This window comes from Arvicanthis niloticus, chromosome 4 (assembly GCF_011762505.2).
Source record: "Arvicanthis niloticus isolate mArvNil1 chromosome 4, mArvNil1.pat.X, whole genome shotgun sequence".
Taxonomy (NCBI): domain Eukaryota; kingdom Metazoa; phylum Chordata; class Mammalia; order Rodentia; family Muridae; genus Arvicanthis; species Arvicanthis niloticus.
The window spans coordinates 1,423,381-1,443,036 of record NC_047661.1 but is presented as its reverse complement, the minus strand read 5'-3'; the positions used below and the strand labels follow the sequence as shown (position 1 = coordinate 1,443,036).

Here is a 19,656-nt window from a genome sequence, read left to right as displayed (position 1 = left end):
AATGGAAATCTACCAAGTGCAAGGTACCCTCCCATGTACACACACTGTCAATTTTCAGGCAGTCCTGTCCCCATTTAGACATTGTGAGGTGGAGGGACAGGAAGAAGCAGCAGCAACTCAGGGGGTCCTGTCAATCAAACAAGGTCTCCCAGTTAAACCAAATAATAAAGAATGGAACCTTGATTACCCAAGCCAGCGCTTGCAATCTTCCAGAATTAATCTGACTGTAAGTAGACAAGTTACTACCATATGGGAAGACACTGGAAAATTCTAGAAAACTCAGCAGGTGCACAGCAAGGTTGGGTGGAATGTCCTTGATCTCTTTATAATGAGCACTTAGGGGTTAAGCTGCAAAGGATGTTTTCTAAGCTTTCTTTTGGATGGCTTAGACTACACACTGAACCTCGGGCTGGAATACCTCCTTTTACTGAGGTTCTGTCCTCCAGCTTAGCTGAATCTGCACTTGCTACACTGGGTGACAAAGAGTAAAGTACGTAGGACTAAGCTCAGGAGTTACCTGAGAAGAATACTATCTACATAAAAGACGTCATAGCAAGACTACAAACACTGTGCTCTAAGAGGTAAGATTTAAGCTGGGTGTGGTGGCTCACAACCAGCTTTCTATAGACAGAGGCAGGTGGATATCTGTGGGTTTGAGGCCATCCTGGACTACACAGTGAATTCCGGGACAGCCATGGAAAGACAGCCCTGTAAAGAATCTTCCAACATTTTATATTTCTCCAAAATTGGAGGGGGGGGGGTTGACTGAAAGATAAAGACTGAGTGTTCCCCAGCTCCACCACTCCCACCAATGAGCTCAGTTCCTATTTTGTCTCTTTTCCTATAAAACATTTCTCTTTTTCTCTTGGCAAACATCAGCTATAAAACATATTTTACTGCATTCCCTTTGCAACTTATTGTTGCCTAAATATAATCTTCTAAAAATACCCCTCAAATTAATCCACTCTGTTGCAAAACTTCAGGGAACCCATATGAGGAAGAGAGCTTGTGATGCATAAATTTAACATATATAACACTGAGTCATGTGTTAAAGGACAACTTGAGTCCCTCCACCTGCTAGTGACCATGTGAAATTCAGGGCCTATATTTTCATTTTTTAAAAAAAATGTCTAGTTGATTCACTGTAGTAATTCTATGTGTTTATGAGATACAGTGTGATATTCTAATCAATGAACAGGATGTTTAGAGGAACTGATCTATTCTTCACCTTAGGCAAGTATTGTTTGTGTTGGAAACAGTTAGGGTTCTATTTCCTAGCTACCCGAGATGTACAGTTGTTGTCAACCATGCTTATGCTACCTTGCTTATGCACAACAGAGCAATTGCTCCTGCCCATCTTCATCCTTGTATCTGCTGACTACTCTCTCTGCATCCCCAATACCAGACACAGCCTATAACAGCCTCCAATTCTGGACTATATAATAAAGGCTTGCGAAGACTTTTCATAATTAACTATAAATGTCTCACTGTGGTTTATCTAAGTCAGGTGCTGGGTAATAATACTTGAACTGCCTTCCTTTGTCCCTTCAAAGCAGTAAGTTAACCAACTTTAAAAACAAGTACACAGCAATTGAAAACCATGGCTAGAATTCAAATATGACAACCTTAATCTATTCTAATTTCTTTATTTTGTCCCATAAATGGTAACAAATCTCAAATACTAAAATAACAAAGGGTCAGTAATGTTTGTCTGTAGGCCCTGGATGGAGTGTACCAATGTCTTTGATGGATACTTTATATATGTTACACAAAATATAGAATCTCGAGAAACCTAAAGTGTGCCATCAGGAAGACACTGTCAACTGCTCCCAGCCCTGAATAGTGCTTTTATAAGTGACAAAGCTGTCTGTACAGAAGGTGTCCCTAGGAGGTCACATGAGCAGTAGTAATTCATAGTTCAATCCACATGCCACCATGCATGCTGTCTCGTCCTTCAAGACTGGGTATATCCACTATACCAAGCATTTACTCATGCCTTCTGTGTGCTCCTCCCAATAGCAAGTCCTCCCCTGAGCTCTATGCAAGAATACCACACAAGGAGTGCAAGCAGGGAACCTGGAGTGTGGATCCTTCCAATGAGGAAATTCAGCCTTTCCCAACGGATTAGCAGTGACTCAGATGTGTGCAGGGGACTGACTTGTGCCAACTCAACCACATAGTCCTCAAAGACCACTATTTTTTGCCTTAAACATCTGACAGCAAGAAAAAAAATAATAGCTTTATTCATGAAACAACAGGCAAGTGGCCAACACAACTCAGCCTTTCAAAGGGAATGAGTGTGGGACTGGCTGAAAGGCACATTTATGCCATACTGAGGTGACTGGATTTGCCAAGAACACATGAAAGTATGAGTTCTAAAACCATTTTTAGCTTCGCGTTTACCAGAATAATTTACTAACTTGACTTTGAAAGCTAGGAAAAATTATATAGGTAAATTGGCTCCAGCTGCTTCTGAAGTCAATTTGCCCCTCATTTCAATAATAATTAAAAAATTTTAATTTCTGATAAACAAGCTTATGTGTGTCTCTTTAACTACTACCAAGTCTTCAAATTATTTCTGAGGCTGTTGACAACCAAAAGCCTACTAAACGGAAAAATGATGTGAGGAAAATTTCTCAATTTCCTCTGCATAGTAAGGTTCTGTTGGAGCAGGAGCAGAGCTCATAAGAGCTGACAGTAGATACAGCATCTCCTGAGGTGTTTGTTAGTCAAGAATGTGGCCCACAATTGCAAACACAGAGGTGGAGGCAGGGGGTCAATTGTTCAAGTCACAGCAAGTTCAAATCCAGATCCCACCTCAAGCTTCCCCCCCCCCACCTCAAATCATTTTGATTCCTGGTAAATGTGAGCTTCGGATGCCACATGGCATATGGTCTAGAAATGAAGATATTGATGAAGTCTCACTTTGATGTGAGGAGATGTGCACTTGTCTGTTCTCTGTCGGGGGTGGGGGGGCGCACAGCTTGCATCAGCTTTGTAACTCAAATTCAAGAGAAAAAAAAAGAACTTTTTTTCTCCCCACTACAAGCTACCAAGTTTCCTGTTTGTTTCTAGGTCATGCTAGGAAAACTCTTGGTTCGCATTTCCTGCTACTTGTGGTTGCTATTTCCATCTGGGAGTTTGCTGACAACTCCAAAGTTGTCTTTTTCTCGCACCCACAAACCCTTTGCTTAAGCTAGGCTTCGGGATATTCTTATAAACATCTTTTCTACCCATTGATTTGTGGCTAGCCCACTTTCAGCTTCTTTTACAGTGGTTTTTCTGTCATGTATCCTCAAATCTGGTCCAGTGGGCAGGTTCCAGTCAATAGGCTTTCTAGAACTGAGGGGGTGCTGGCTCCGGTGACAGGGATGCCCAGTACCCACTAAAGGACACTGGCTTTGATCTACTGACTGCACCTGTGACCTCTTCCTCCCCCACATGTATATAACATGTGTATGTTATACATGGGGGTTCTCGGCAGGTGGACAGCACATGAAACTGAAGGCCAACATAGATAGACAGCACAGCAAGAGTGGCTTAGGTGCTAGGTCAGCATGTTTAAATTGTGACCATTTTACCATGGGCAAATGACCTAATTTCTTTGTGCCCCATTTTCATATCTGTAAAATGAGGCTAATAATAGGGTTTATACAGTTTTCCTCATCTAACTTTGTTAAAAGTGCCTAGGTCAGGAGCAAATAGATAGTAAGGGCCCAAAAAGAAGGGAGAAGAAATTCAAGGAAGTTTGACTCAAGAAAGTGTAAGGAATCTAGAAATAAACTCCAATACCATCCCGTTAAAGACCAGGGTAGAAACATAGCTCAGTCATGAAAGTGCTTGCCACAAAGGCATGGGGTCCTGAGTTCAATTCTTAGTAGCCATGTAGAAGGCTGGGTATAATTGTACATGCCTATCATGCCAGCTCCAAGGAAGCAGAAATAGGCAGATCCCAGGGGTTCACTGTCCAGCCAGCCTAGCCCAGTCAGCAAGCCCAGGTCCTAGTAAGGGACCCTGTCCCAAAACAAACAAACAAACAAAATGTGGACATTTCCTGAGGAAGAGCAGCTGAGGTTGACTTCCAGCCTTCACAGTCATGTGTAAGAGCATCTTCTGGATACACACACATATACACATATGCACAGAGGCCATGGAATCTGGGCCATTAAGAGGAAAGAAAAAACTAAGTCCAAGTTACTACATTGTAAATTGGGGCTAGGAAATCATAAATACCAAGCTGTTTTTTAAAATTAATATTGCATTACTATTTTGTTAGATATATTCACAGTTCAACCATTCTATACCAAAAGCAGCAGTGTGGATAAGTGAATGCCACCTTTCATAAATGTGCTTTACAGTTCCTAAGTTCTAAGAATTTCTGCTTCCTCAGAAAGCCCTGGGGGCCAGCCACCCTACTCTGCAGATGTAAGCCAGTCTGGCCATTTTATTGTTGCTTCATGAGAACAAGTCTGTTTCCCACCATGGGCTACAACTACACTCATTAACACTAGCACGCCTTGCTAAAGACTAAAGGGCAAGTCTCGCAGTAAAATATAATGTAGGAGTGATTACATTTTGGAAAGCATGATTTAAGGATAGAAAATAAATAGAAGCAAAATCGAGGTGAGCCTCGGCTTCCTATTACTTCTGAGGACATAACTCTGGGTCTTCCTGTTATGCTGCTGTGCCTAGCTTGCTCTTTCTGAGAATCTGGTTACTGCTGGAGCAGGAGGCTTTGGGAGTGGGAACCACCACCTCAGGAGTTAAGTGGGTGAAAAGTTATCAAGTCATGCATGAATTTTAGCATCTAAGAAAAGTCAAAATAAGATATGGTGTCCTCCTGTAACTACATTAGTCCCACACACGCACTTTGTTTTCAGTTCACATCTGGTCAGCCAGGAACTGAAAATATTAAGTAGAAAATTCTAGAAATAAACCACTTGTAAGTGACTTATTAAAAGCAAGGCTTGTGATTGCTGTTTTCCTGTGTGATGTTGTTGCTAATCTCTTACTGCATCTACTTCACAAAGAAAACATTGGCACAGGCGTGTGTGCACAGGGCCTGGTGCTGTCTGTGGTTGTCGGCATCCACTGTGGGCCTTGGAATGTTTCTCTTGAGGATAAGGGGGCTGTTGCTATGGTTTGGGACATCAGGAAGGTCAAGAGTGTGGTGTTTGTGGGAGCCGCCAGTGTGCCAGGGATTATTTGTTGGCAGAGGAAGCCTAAAATGATGGATAATCTGGCATTGTAACAGAATGACAACAGCTGACAGAGGACAATGACAGTGCCTTAGGAGATGAGGAACAAGAGGGAGACAGCAGCTTCATTGATAGGCACCCCATGCCCCACCCCCGAAAGCAGGGAGAGAGCTAGCTTACCCAACCAGATGACTGTCCATACATTATCAAGGGAAGCCAACTCACAAGTAGCAAGTGAAGCAGAGACCGTGGAGGAATGCTGATCATCGGCCTGCTTTCCATGGCTTGCTTAGTTTGTCTTTTTAAGCAGCCAGGACTACCTGGCCAAGAGTGGCACCACCCACAGTTTGTTGGGCCCTTCCATGGCAGTCATTAATCAAGAAAATGCACCAAAGCCATGCATATAGAGCCTTCTGCTGGAAGAATTCCTCTTTTAAAGTCCCCTCTAGTTTGTATAGCAGTGACAAAAGCTAACCCACACACTCTCTTTTTACCTGTTCTGTAGCTTGTCTTATTCTGTAGGTTTTTGCTGGTCTGAAACTTACTGTGTGTCTTATTCAGGCCTCAAAGTTGCAGCAACCTCCTGCCCCTGCCCCTGCCCCTCATGCTCACTACCAGGCCCAGCCTTTCCAAGGTTTCCTGATGGACCTTTTGGGTGGCCAAGATGGAGTCTCTGCTTCCCAAATGTCTCAGCAGCCTTGGCTCAACCTGCAGGGTCTTCCTCTTCTTTAGCTCCTGCCTTTACAGCTGGCAAAGTTTCTCTGGCCCCTCTCTCGGCCCCTCCCTCTAGGCACTATGCAAATGATTTGGATCCAGCCCTTCCCAAGGCTTCTTTGTGTTTTCCTTGGCTCCAGCTATCCATCTGTCCCCACACATACAGCATGCGAAGCTGATCTGCAGGCTCTTGGGTTTAATAGAAAATAGAAGCCAGAAAAATATAACCTAATAAACACTGTTCATTTTTCCAGAGTTGAAGAAAGTCCCAAGCAACATCCCTCCAGACATTGTAAAGCTTGACTTGTCATACAACAAAATCAGCCAGCTCCGACCCAAGGAGTTTGAAGATGTTCATGAACTAAAGAAGTTAAACCTAAGCAGCAATGGCATTGAGTTTATAGATCCTGGTAAGTTACACTGCATAGTCCTGCAGGCGGGCAGCAGCTGTGCCTCGGCTTTTCTTCTGTGGCAACACCTATAGTAAACACCATTTAGTTAAAAAAAAAAAAAAGTTCAAAGAGTATGAATTTTAATTAAGCATGATACTTAAAATAGGGCTCGTTTGACACTGAGAAGCGTGTGCCAAAATACTGCTTTACAAAGGGTATTGTACTATCTAGTCACCCCTTGGTATCCAGGGTCTTTGTTCCATCTAGTCACCCCTTGGTATCCAGGGTCTTTGTTCCAGGACCTCTCTCAGACACCAAAATCCCTTTTGTAAAATGACACCCATTGCCCCTTTATACTTTAATTAATTGCTCTTACTGATAATACTTAATATAATGAAAATGCTATCTAAACTGCCATTACACTATATTGCATAAGAAACAATAACAAGAAGAAAAGTCTAGCGAGTGCACTGAAAATTCAGAACAGATGCTTTTTTTTTTCAGCTACTTTTAATCTGTGGTTTGTTGAATCTGCAAATACAGAGTCTGACACATGCAGGACACTGACTACATAGTACTAAGCAATATTCACTCAGTCAGCACAGCTAACAGAGGCATTTGTCAAGTAGCTATGTATACATGGTGGGGTGGGGGGGCCTTGCATAGTGTAGACCAGCATGGTCCTAGACTTCTTACTCTCCTGCCCTGGCTTCTCAAGGACTCATATCACAGGGCTCACTTTTATATCTCTATAGTGAAGGATCCTTTGGTAAAGTGGCTGACGCATAAATTCAGATCCCCATGTATAACCCACCACTGAGCACAGGAGGACAGAGCTCAATGGCCAACAACCCTAGCCAAATAAATACATCTCAGGTTCAGAGAGAAATCCTCTTTCAAAACTAAAATAGAGATCTGATGTTGGCCTTTACCTCCAGACACACACACACACACACACACACACACACACACACACGCACATGCCCATAGAAACGTGTGCATACATCATACACATATGTAGGAGGAGCTAAGGTGGGAGGAGTAAAGAGAGGAAAAGGAAGGAGAGGAAGAGGAGAAGGAAAAGGAGGAGCTAAGAGAGAGACAGATAATGAGAGAGGGGAGATGGAGGCTGATGTTTGCTTGTCTGTAGCAGTCAAAGGTAGTTGGTATATCTAGGTTGGATATTGGGTTACACCTCTGGTTGTAAGGGTTTCTTGTTATTGATCATTACTAAATATATAAGCCTTTGAATAATCTAAGCATTAGAGTCTCATCTGTACCAAGCCCATGTGGTTGGCAGGATAGTCTGGGCAATGCCCAGCCTTGCAGAGATAGCGTGGAAGACTGGCTGAGCCATCTCCCACGCTGGCGTCTTGTGGGTGTCAAGGCTGGTGTCTCTAGCTGGCCGTTTCTAGCTGTGACGCACACATGGCCTCATGGCCTCGGAACATGGCGTCTGATCTAGGCAGAGACGCTGCAGCCTAAACAGTCAGCTTGACCAGCGGCCACGTTTTAAAATAATTACTACAACACTCACATAATAAAATAATCATTCATAAAATAATAAACTAATGAAGATGTAATAAAAGACAGGAATATGAAGCAAAGGGTCCTTGATACACTGAATGTGCAATGCTTTTAAAATGGAAATTCAGATTTGACTTTTGAGGCAGGTATTCATTAAGCCCCAACTTGCTTAATATAAATTCAAAACTAACTACTAAATACCAGGTTCATAAGTTCAGATGAGACATGCTCAAGTCAGGATAAGATATGTTAGCCATGCTCCTAGATCAAAATTGGTTCTCTTTTCTGCCCTTCGAGCCTCTTCACTACTTTGATAAGCAAAGCCTCTGGTGGGAAACAAAATAAATTCATGAATTAAGCAAACCTTGGATCTGGAAGGAACTAGGCTACTCACTCACTGCTAGGTTATCTATCACACACATGTTTCTTTGTAGTGTTCTTGCAATCTAAAAGGCCCAGCTATAAAATGATCATTATAAATACAATATTTTGAGTACAATTGTTTCTCCCATATTTAAAAAAAAATAGAGCAATTACTTTTGTGCCTGTGTGTACTTATTCATGTGTGTGGGTGTACATGTGTGTAGAGGCAGAGGTTGATAGGGTCTTTTACAATCTCTCTCCCCTTTATTCTTTGAGAGAGAGCTTCTCACTGAATCTTGAGCTCAGCAGTCGGCTAAAGTAGCTAGCCTGGGAGCTCCAAAAATCCTTCTACTTCTACCTCCCCAACACAGGAATTATAGGCCCATGTTTCCTTTCCTGGCCTCTTACATGGGTTCTGAGGAGCACACTCAGGTCCTTGTGCTTGACAAGTGAGCACTTTACCTTCTGCACCATCTCCTCAGCCCCTCTACTTCTCTTAACAGTATCAAAAGCATCAGCAGAGCCTCACTCTTCTAACATAACAGAAATGAGAAGTGAAGATGAACATTCCGGTGTTACAAAGGCATGTTTTAGAATTAACATATTATTTAAATATTATAAAATTATAACTTAAAATTTTAAAAGGACAACAATTTGCTACACTTACCTCAGCCTATACACATATTGCACTTTGACTGGCAAGCCTAAAGGCAATTTTCTCCTCACAGTAAATACAATGACATTGCTTTCATACAGTCATTATACTAATGTTCAGATCAGTCAATGGTGTCCAGATTCTACAAAGTCAGACCACAGGTTGTTTAATGCTCTCAGCAAAGCTGAAGTTGACAATTGTCAGTAGTATGGATGCCTGGGAGTAGCTCAGTGGTTGGGCATTTGCATAACAAGTGCAAGTCCCAGGACTCAATTCCCAGAAACACACAGGAGCAGGCACCCACACAAACACAATAATGCACATGACTTTTAGGGCTTCTGTTATATAAATTAAAGTGCCAATTATTATTTTACAGCCTCAACTAAATGTGTTCCAGCAGTGAACAGCCATGTGTAAGAATGATTCAGCCACAGCAGTCTATGGGATATAACAAATTCTCTCTCTCTCCCTTCCTTCCTCCCAACTTCCCTTTGTTTAATTCAACACAAGGGAAGCATTTTTATTAACAAGTATATGTTGAGCCAAGCACCTAGTACTTTTATTGGTAAGTTGTTAGAACAAAAGAAAATAGATCTTAGGCTTTAAATAAGACAAAAAATAACTAAGCCAGTTTGAAAGTAAACGGCCTACTGTGCTTCATGATTTTGGAAATGAAGCACCGCCCAGTGACTTCCTTAAGAATTTAGGTTGCCTAGTGAGCAGATGTGGGGCACCAAACTGTACAAGACATGGACAACAGTCTAGTAAAATGCAGGGCATCAGTAGAGAAAGGGGGATGCCACCCTACTAGGAGTTTTATTTCCTTCATGAATAAAGCTAGCTCTCCTAGGGGCCTAGACACATTCACTTTAATAACTGTAGTTATTTTGAATATAGGACTATTTATTTATGCATGCCTTCAATCCAGAGGATTGTTTCAGGAAAAGTGATTTTGTGATGGTCTGATTTTAGAAATTTTAGCCGATGAGCCACAAAATGCCAGAACTTCAGAACTATCATCACAAGGATTGATCTGGCTCATAGCCCCGACTCCTCAGCCCTTTCTCTGGCCCAAAATAGAAAGTAGTCTGTTTGAGGCTTTGTCTAAGAAAAGATGATATGAAAATAGTTACTAGTATTGGTGTCAAGCCTATTTCCAGATTCAGAATAAGGATGCTATGTTCTAACAAGGGTATTCTGAAAGAGTAAGATGAAAATGTTCAAAATAGAGACAAAATGTTTGAAGCTGGGAATGACGTGTGAATTTTGGAAAATGTGGTGGACCTTTATGTGAGGATCCTTTGTTCTTGGAGCATTGCTTTATTTTTTGTGAGTTATTTTGTTCTAGTTTCTCAGCATCCAGCTAAATCAAATGCATATGCATGTAACGCTGATAGACACCGTTGCTTACCAAACTCAACCAGATGTTTTTAAAAACATGGGTAGAAATTATTTGGTTTGGAACTGTACAAAAATAGACTCTCATAGCTTCCCATAGGAAGCTTCCATGGATTTTTACACTTTCTTGCATTAAGGTCTTACATTTGACACACTTACCTTATTTGTTTGTCCCCTTTATGCAACATCTTCCCAATTTGAAAAGATATATGCCAGAAAAATGCACTTTTTAGAGACATTCAGAGCACCGGGCAAAAATTACAATGTGACAACACCCCTGCAGGCCTTCCCCATGTTCCAGAAAGGTGATTTCTAAAAACTAACTTAAAGCCAACTTTTTCAAATAAAATATCATATGCTAGTCTGTCTGATCAAGGGAAAGCTTTGTTTGATAATAATATATTTCACATATTTTGCATTTCTTCATATGTTCAGTAAGGAGGACATACCTAGGAACAAATCTCCTGACCTAGAAATCCTCTCCACAGAGCTAGTGAGGAAGAAAGCACTTTCCTTATTGAATAAACATTCTACCAAAATATGGCACAAATCACAGGCAAAGACTAACAAGTTGCAAAGTCAGAAAGCCATTTGTGTGCCCCCTTGTAAGGACTCAGGTAGATCCTACCCATTATGTACATATTTTCACGATAAAGCAACGGCTTGTCTTCAAGTAAGAACTCAGTGAATTTTTAATCACATAATGTACCTGTTAATAGAATGACTGTCTGGTTTAGTTCCATGTCTTCATGCAAACACTGCCACACTTCTTTACAACAGGAAGTAGTTTGCAACTAGAAGCAAGGCCCTAGCAAAGTTAGCTTCCTTCTCTCTCACCAGTACTGAGGAACAGAGTGCTAGCTACGTCCCTTGATGGTCTCTGTCCAGTCTCGGGAAATACTGAAAGTCACACATGTACTGAAGAGAGTGTTGTGACAGAGAGAATGGAGCCTCTTACTGAAATCTGCCTTTGGCCGTGTGTCAGACACATGGTGTGCAGCCGTACAGTTCCCCTACCCACTGATTAATAAGCATTCTCTGTTTCTAGCTGCCTTTTTAGGGCTAATACATCTAGAAGAACTGGACTTATCAAACAACAGCCTGCAGAACTTTGACTATGGAGTGTTAGAGGATTTGTACTTTCTGAAACTCCTGTGGCTCAGAGATAACCCTTGGAGGTGTGACTACAGCATCCATTACCTCTACTACTGGTTAAAGCACCACTACAATGTCCACTATAATGGTCTGGAATGCAAAATGCCAGAAGAATACAAAGGGTGGTCTGTGGGGAAATATGTACGGAGTTACTATGAAGAATGCCCCAAAGACAAGTTGCCAGTGTATCCTGAGACTTTTGACCAGGACACAGATGATGATGAATGGGAAAAAATACACAGAGATCACCCAGCAAAGAAGCATAGAGTAAGAATCACCATAGTGGGTTAGATACTTGCCGAACCGTTCTAGCTAGACCCAGCAGCATAGCACTATGCTGGTGTGGGAAAACCATATGTTTACATTTGGATTAATTGTGATGCCTATTTATGCAGGGTTATCAAGCTACAAGGAGCTTCCTCTGATTAGTTTGTAACTATTAATAGGCTGTGACAATTTTAATAATCTAGGGAAACATGCTCACCTGTGGATCCGATTCCCATTACAGGAGTACACAGTGAGCCAGGACTGGTAGTACGTGTCCATAACCCCAACACTAAAGCTGAGGCAGGAAGATCATGATGCCAACCTGGGCTACAAAGCCAAAAACAGTCTCAAAATAGCTGAACTATTCCACACTGGTGACTTGAGGAAGTTGGATCTTAATGATGGCATTAGAATTTCGTAGTATCTTGCATATGTTTTTAATGGCTTTTTGAAATAAAAGTTTAGAAAAACAAGCTTTATTTTTACGTGTCTTTCTTTAACTCCTTGTATACTCTTTAAAAAATGATAAAAGAAAAGTCACAATGAACTGTCACCCCTTTCTCCTGTCAACCCTCTGCCGTTATTGATTGTTTAAGTCAATTTAAGCATTAAGTAGATTGGTAATTTTGGATTCCTGTCCATTCCAGAGGAAGGTCCAATTCTCAACCACTCCTCACTGATCAAACAATAACAACAACAAAACACTCCATAATAAGCAAATAAAAAATATGAGATGTTTAGTATGAGAAGCCAGTCAGAAAGCTCTGACAGACAGCTTTGGGAGGCCTGGGTAGATGATCTAAATCATGATGAGCCCTGAAGACGTGCCACTGCCAATGAATACAGAAAAAACACTATTCATTTCTTCCCATCTGTGTGTCTAGAAGCCACTTGTCATGGTTAAGTGGGCCTCCAAAGGTAGTAGAGCAAAGTCCATAAAACAAGTCATAAAATTAGGATTCAGGATCAGAATCTAGGGTGAAAAAGACAGAAAAAAAATAACATCAGAGAAAATTTAAGGGGGGGATGTGCATTCAAGGTAATTGCCGCCATCTGGGGTTTTAATTGAAATTATGCCACCTAGAAAATAAAGAGCCAGTAAAAGAGGCTATGCATACAGAATATAAATCTGACTTCATCACGTTGCATACAGTAACCAATGAGACTAAACTCACAAGGCAAACCACGTGTGGAAAGAAATCCACATGTATCCTTATGAAGCACTACTTCCTGTGGTTTCCTCCCACACAAAACACATTGCCATTTCTCTATCAAGACATTTGATACAAAGTTTACCAACTGGTCTTTTTTAATTCTTGAAAAAAAAAAAAAAAAAAAAAAAAAAAAAAAAAAAAAAAAAAAAAACAGCCCAAGCTTGAAAGAAGATATATGATAAATAGTACTAAGTACTTTATAAAGTGTCTGTAGTTGCTGAACTCTGTGCTAAAAGTTTCCAATGTTACGCTTATAATTCACAAGGACCATCTGAGGACCATAATGCTATCTACCTTTCAAAAATGAGGAATCTACAGCTCAGGGGATCAAGCAACGTGGGCCAAGCTACATAGCTGTCAGGTAGCAGAGCTAGGGTCCAGAGCCATGTAAACAGCCAAGATCCAGAGTCACATAAATTCGTCTGTTGTGCATGAAAACATGGTCTTTGTCCTTGACTATCTAGACCAGAATTTCCAAAACCAGGTCCCAAAATACCTAGCAGACTTAAGGGACATTGAGCTTTGCCTCCAGAAACATTAATGAGAGTGGCTGGCAAGAGGTACATCTGTATCGGTGTTAATGTCTATGGAAAACCAAGATGGAAGCCAGAGGAATTGCCAGCAATGTTGGTTTGATTTAGGGCATCTGTGTAGACAGGGAGGGTCTGAACACCTCACTGAATTGACCAGTGGTTTGGATATAGGAAATGCAAATCCCACATTCCACACCAGCAGTCATTATAGAGAGTTGTTAGATACACAATGTTACTCAAGAGATATAATGGATTCATTTATCATTGCCCATGAGCCTCTAGGGAGGGTAGAGTAAAGATGAGAACCCAAAGTGTCCCATGTTACCTAAATGACAAGCAGGGGACTATCCCTGGATGTGAAGGATTGAAAGGAGGCAAGCCAATTGAGTACACTTCAGAGAAAGGATTCAATTGTTCTGGGCTTCAACTTCCTAGAGGCTACTCTGGGAACTTTATTGGTTCTTTTATATTCACCATCATCTCCTGGGATGTATTTGGAAACAGGTTTTGAAACATATTATAATAGAAATTATTCTCAACCATCCAAAAGCTAAGAGAGTTGGAACACTGATATTGTTTAAAAACCATTACTGAAGTCATGTTATTGAAAACGCATGGTCTGCTCATCTGCAAGTGAGAGCTGCTTCTTCAAAGACACATAGTTTGACTTTAGATATTCCTTCATGTTCAATAGGCAGTATGGATGTGAATATATATATATATATAATATATATATATATATTATAATATATAATATATAATATTATATATATATAATATGTGTGTGTATGTGTGTGTGTGTGCGTGTGTGTGTATTCATGTGAATATATATATATATATATATATATATAATGTGTGTGTGTATGTGTGTGTGTGTGCATGTGTGTATTCATGTGAATATATATATATATATATATAAAATGTGTGTGTGTATGTGTGTGTGTGTGCGTGTGTGTGTATTCACGTGAATATATATATATATATATATATATATATATATATATATTCATGTTCAATAGGCTTTTGAGATTGGTTCTAATGCTTTTATTTAATCAGAAATCTGCCTGTTCAAACATTGAAGTCTTTGTCCCCAATTGGATTTTGATAGATCAATAAAGATGTTGGCAACCAATGGCTGGATAAAGGGAGATGGGGGGCAGGGCTTAGATTTCTGTGGGCTAGTACTTGTGAAAGAGGAACAGAGAAAGAATCACCATGATGCAATGAGATCAGATTTAGAGCTGCAGGCAAGAGAACAAATGAGCCATGTGAGGAGAAGGTTTAGGAGTGCCCAGCCCTTGAGATAGCCAAGACATTTAAAATTAACTCTCTCTCTCTCTCTCTCTCTCTCTCTCTCTGTGTGTGTGTGTGTGTGTGTGTGTGTGTGTGTTCGGAGACTCCTCCAGGAGCCAAAGTGATGTAGCCCAAACTGACCACTACAGATGGCACCTAACATAGAACAAAAGCTGTTAAAATAATTTATAGATTTCTGAATGAAAAACACAATACACACACACACACACACACAATGATATAGTGATTAGGAGGGCAAAGAGTGAGTTTCTCAGAGAGCCAAGCCATGAGTCACATGGTTCCTATGCAAATCTGTGAAACTAGAACAAAGGAACACAGACTCCAGCAGGGATTTGCCCTGGGCTGCTTGCAAGGAGGAAGACAATGAGAAGCAAACAATAAAATCTGCTTGCCTGCACCCACCAGATAAATAAAGGACAGAGATTTATAAATTTGATTTCATTGTTTTTATGGATGGAAGGAAATATACAGATTTTTGCATGAGCCACGTTGAGATTTCTTCCTACTGTTTGAAACTAATTCAAAGAACTTAAGATGAAAAGCTGGAAGCCCCTGCTGTGCAAAGAGTTAGGCCCCTTCTGAGAGGAAGACAATGAGAGGCGGAGAGGCAGACGGTAGACTACTTCCTATAAACATAATTAAAGGATAGGGGCACATAAATTTGATTAATTGTTTTTAAGGACAGAAGAAAGATTGAATGAAAAACACTTAAATATAAAATTCCTGCTAAGGCAAATTCTCAAAATCTTTGAACATGGTTCACATGAGATTTCTGGGATTGCTTTTGCCTAGTATTATATAAATAGAGCCTGAAAATAGGATCATACAGTAAATAGACATAGATATTAATATTGAGGCATTCTATCTTTAAAAACTTAGGTTGATAGCAGGAGATAGGAAGCCTAACCTATCTCAGATAGTAGAAACTTAGGCCTTAAGAATTATTTAAAGAGAAAGGGGCATACTACAATATGTACCCACAGAGATATTCATCTTCATAGTAGGGAACATTTAAATATGTATAAAATATTGAGGGTTTTGATCTTAAATTATAAGTAAAAAAGTAGGAGATTATGGGCCTGTGTACTGGAGACTTCCACAGGATCTCTAGCCCTACCGGGTGCAAAGGTTCAGGCAAAGGGGAAGAACCTAAGCAGGGAGGGGAAATTGCCCTCTGCCCCTTCCACTGCTGCAGTTGCCTCCACCTCCACCTCCACCAATGCTGTCACTTCTGTTGCTTCAAAGCACTGCAACAGATGCTGTGTACTGAGTTGGGCCTGGCTGAGACTACAGAAGGCTGACTAGCCAGCAAGGGGTGTAGGGAGCTTCTGGTGGTGTTTTGGAAGAGCAGTTCTCTTCCCTGGCAGTGCTGTTACAACTCTTATGACAGAAGCTCTCAGATGACAGAGTAATTCTCACACCTTTATTCCTTCTGGATAGGATCTTATATATACTTTAGGGGTGGGTCAGGGTCTGACAGTAGGTGTTTCCTATTGGCTTGGTCTGAGAAGTTGGAGATACTTCATCTACAGTGGGAGGGCTTGGGGTACTTCCCCTATGTGATTGATGGCCACAAACCTCTCTATGGGGGGCTGTGATTACATGAAAGTTCCAGGAGCAAGCAAAGCTCCTACTGTCTCTTTAGGGTTCCTGGGGCTTCAAACCTTATCTCAACCTTACCAGGTTTCCTCTCACAGCTCACCACTCCACAGGAGATGGTGAAAAAGCACTGTCTCAATGGTTAATATTTATTTAGAATGCTTTAACTGCTTTGAATTGCTTTAATTATCAAAATGTGTGTGGTTATGAGTTTGGTGGTTATATTAAAATTCCAATGGGAGAGAGGTCAAGCTATATCTTTAATGATCTCTGGTTACTGGACCGAGGACATGCTATTTTGGGAGAGGGGCTTTGTATTTGTATTGACAGGAAAGGAGAAAAGGCTTTGGACCCCTTCCAGAGTAATATGAATCAGATATGGCAGAGGAAGACCCCCTGAAAATCCTGAAAATTTTGAGAAAATCAAACACGACAGGTAACTTGATTTGCTGATTTCTCAACACAGGAACAGCATAGTAACTGGCTTAGACATAAACATGTCTCTAGCCAAAAGTTTAGCTAAAATGAGACAATAATTTTTTTTTTAATTTTTTGTTGAATATTTTATTTATTTACAATACAGATGTCATCCCTTTCCCCATTTCCCTTCCCTAGAACTCCCTATCCTATACCTCCTCTTCCTTTATGCTTTTATACCATTTTGATTACATGCATGCATTAAGGTCAGTTCTAGGTTGAGGGTCTAGCAATACAATAAATGCAAATAGTCAAGGAACAAACAATACAATAAACACAAATAGCTAAAGAAGAAGCAAGGCCTTAAACCCAGTTATGTGAACACTTCTGTGATCACTGTTTCTAAAGGTTAATCAGGATGACCAAAATATCTGAGCCTACTACCCTATACAAGTCCAAGGTCATTTTCATGTCTGAAGTCTACTTCCTTGTTCTAACCTAAGATTTAGATTTCTGTCTGAAATTACTTCTTTGTTCTGGCCTAATATGTAAATTCCTGCCTGAGATTACTTCTTTGTTGTAGCATACAATTTAGACTCCTACCTGAAATTACTTCTTTCTTTAAGTCTAATGTCAGATTCCTGCTTGAAGCCTACTTCCTTGTCCTTGACCCATGTCAGCTTCTTGCCAAGCAGTCCCAAAGGCTTCCCACCTCTCCCCCTTTTTTATTTTGTTAACAAGACTGAGCCTATCTTAGGTCATTCTGACAAAAATATTTTCCTTACCCATCATGAAATATGCATTATCAAAGGCAATGCACTTCTGTCTTAGGTTGGTAAGGCTCTGTGCAGAACCTTACCCGTCCTTGGCTTGCCAGCCTATTAATTTAATAACTCTGTCTGGGGGTCTATTTTCAGGTTTAATCCACATACTTTGGCTACCAACATGTTGATATTGTTAAAGATAAGCTTTAACACTATGGGCAGGAATAAAAGTATTCTCAGGACAAGAAGGGCTAGTGTTCTTAAAGGTGCCCAGCTATTAGAACTCAATCATGTACTGGTCTAGAAATCAATCCAATATGGGAAACAATAGTCTACTTTTGGAAGACTGGATCTAGACTTTGTCAGAGACATATTTGGAAGCTACCTGTAGCTTGCTATGATGTTAAGATAGCAAGAGATAATATTGGGACAGGATCTGGATTTCAAACAAGGGTAGTGCATGTTTTAAGGCTTTTTAAATTGTCAAGTTAAAATTGGTCTTGTCTCTTCTACAGCATTTATTGTAAGTTGCACTGACTGTATAATTTCCAATTATGTTAGTATATTGAAACCTGGCATGTCTGTTATGGGGGTCTATCAACCAGCTTTTTTCTTACTGCCCTGAGTATTAGAAAACCTGGATTCTCTGAAAAAAAAAAAAAAAAAAAAAAAAAAAAAAAAAGCTTGAAAGTGCTGGAAGAAGTGAGTTAGGCTTTAAGTGGAAGCAAGAGGGTAGCGGGCTTTATTATTTCTGGTATAACAGCTTTAATTCCATTAATTGCTAGCACAACTGCTTCTGCAATAGCATTGACACAAGGAGTTAAGACAACTATTTTTGTTAACCATCTAGCAAAAAAAATTACTAATGTATTGAGTATATAAAAGGATTTATATAGGTATCTGGAACAACAAATGATGCTCTATAACCCATTCAAATTATCTGAAAGACGTTCAGGGTTCAAGAGTTAGGAGCCATCCCAAGTGTCATGACAAATATTGGAGAAGTGTTACTTTTGAAATTCACAATGACTGTCATTATAATTAGAAAAAAGTTTAAAGACACCTGTAGGATATTTGGCATAATCCTAACACCTCTCTGGATGTGTTACAAGAGACATAATTTCTCTTTTCGATTCTCTATCCCACAAGGTCTAAAAACTTGAGGCAAGGCAGCTTGGCCCATCTTGTGGGAAGCAGCTCCGCTCTCGCCATTACAAGGTGGTGCTTGGCATAGGCATTGCTGGAGAGAAAAGACAACTCCATATATGGAGTTATATGCGCTGAGAGGTGTGGTTACCTGATCACCACACCTTGCGTCATTGAGAGTGGCCAATTAGTAGTGACGTTGTGGCAATCGCTGATTGGAACAAGGAAAAGGTTTTAAGGGGATGCACGGGGAGGAGAAGAGAGAGAGAGGAAGCACGCTGTACAGGGATAGCTGAATAAACCGCTTGAAGAAGAACACAGTTGCTGTTGCCTTATTCCGCGGGTCGGACGTGGGTAGTGACAAGTGGTGCCAAAACCCGAGATCCACCGAAACCTCTCGGGACGTGTTCAGAACTATCTTGCGGCTTCAGGACAGTCGACTGGGTAAGGTCCCAGGTAGTGGGACAAGTTAGGTTCTCGGGTAGGAGACAAGATAGATTCCCGGTATTGGGACAAGTTGACAGCGAGAGTTGACAGTGAGAGTTGAAAGCGAGAGTTGACAGTGAGAGTTGACAGTGAGAGTTGAAAGAGAGAGTTGAAAGTGACAGTTGAAAGTGAAAGTAGGTTCCCAGTTAGTGGGACAAGTCAGGCTCTGGGAAGAGACGATAAGGTGCTAAAGTGAAACTAGCCAATAAAGTTGCGGGTTTTCGGACAAGTTTCTTATAAGATGGGAACTTCACAAAGTCACCCAATTTTTTTGCCCTGAAAGAGCTTTTAAAAGCCAAAGGGCTGGGGATAAAGTCCTCTACATTAGAAAAGTTTTTACAAGAAATTGATAAAGTGGCCCCATGGTTTGCTGTTTCAGGTCACTTGACACTTAGAAGCTGGGATAAGCTTGGGAGGGATCTTGATCTTGTATGGGAGCAAGGAGAGTTAAAAGGTGGAGTCCACCCTTTGTGGAAGTTGGTGCATAGCTGCATCCAGGATAAAGAAGGAAGAT

At 40.7% G+C, this 19,656-nt stretch overlaps 2 protein-coding genes across 3 annotated transcripts in view; one reads left to right on the top strand and one right to left on the bottom strand.

Moving 5' to 3' along the window:
* Window positions 1-12,142, top strand: part of Lrrc17 (leucine rich repeat containing 17) — a 33,338-nt gene extending 21,196 nt beyond the window's left edge. For both annotated transcript variants that reach the window (XM_034501421.2, XM_076932126.1), the window contains 2 exons: window positions 6,167-6,322; window positions 11,296-12,142. In XM_034501421.2, coding sequence (XP_034357312.1) covers window positions 6,167-6,322; window positions 11,296-11,693 — 554 coding nt within the window. In that variant the 3' untranslated portion in view covers window positions 11,694-12,142. The remainder of the gene's footprint in view (window positions 1-6,166; window positions 6,323-11,295) is intronic.
* Fbxl13 (F-box and leucine rich repeat protein 13) overlaps window positions 1-19,656 on the bottom strand; it is a 175,371-nt gene that overhangs the window by 74,297 nt on the left and 81,418 nt on the right. The window lies entirely within an intron of this gene.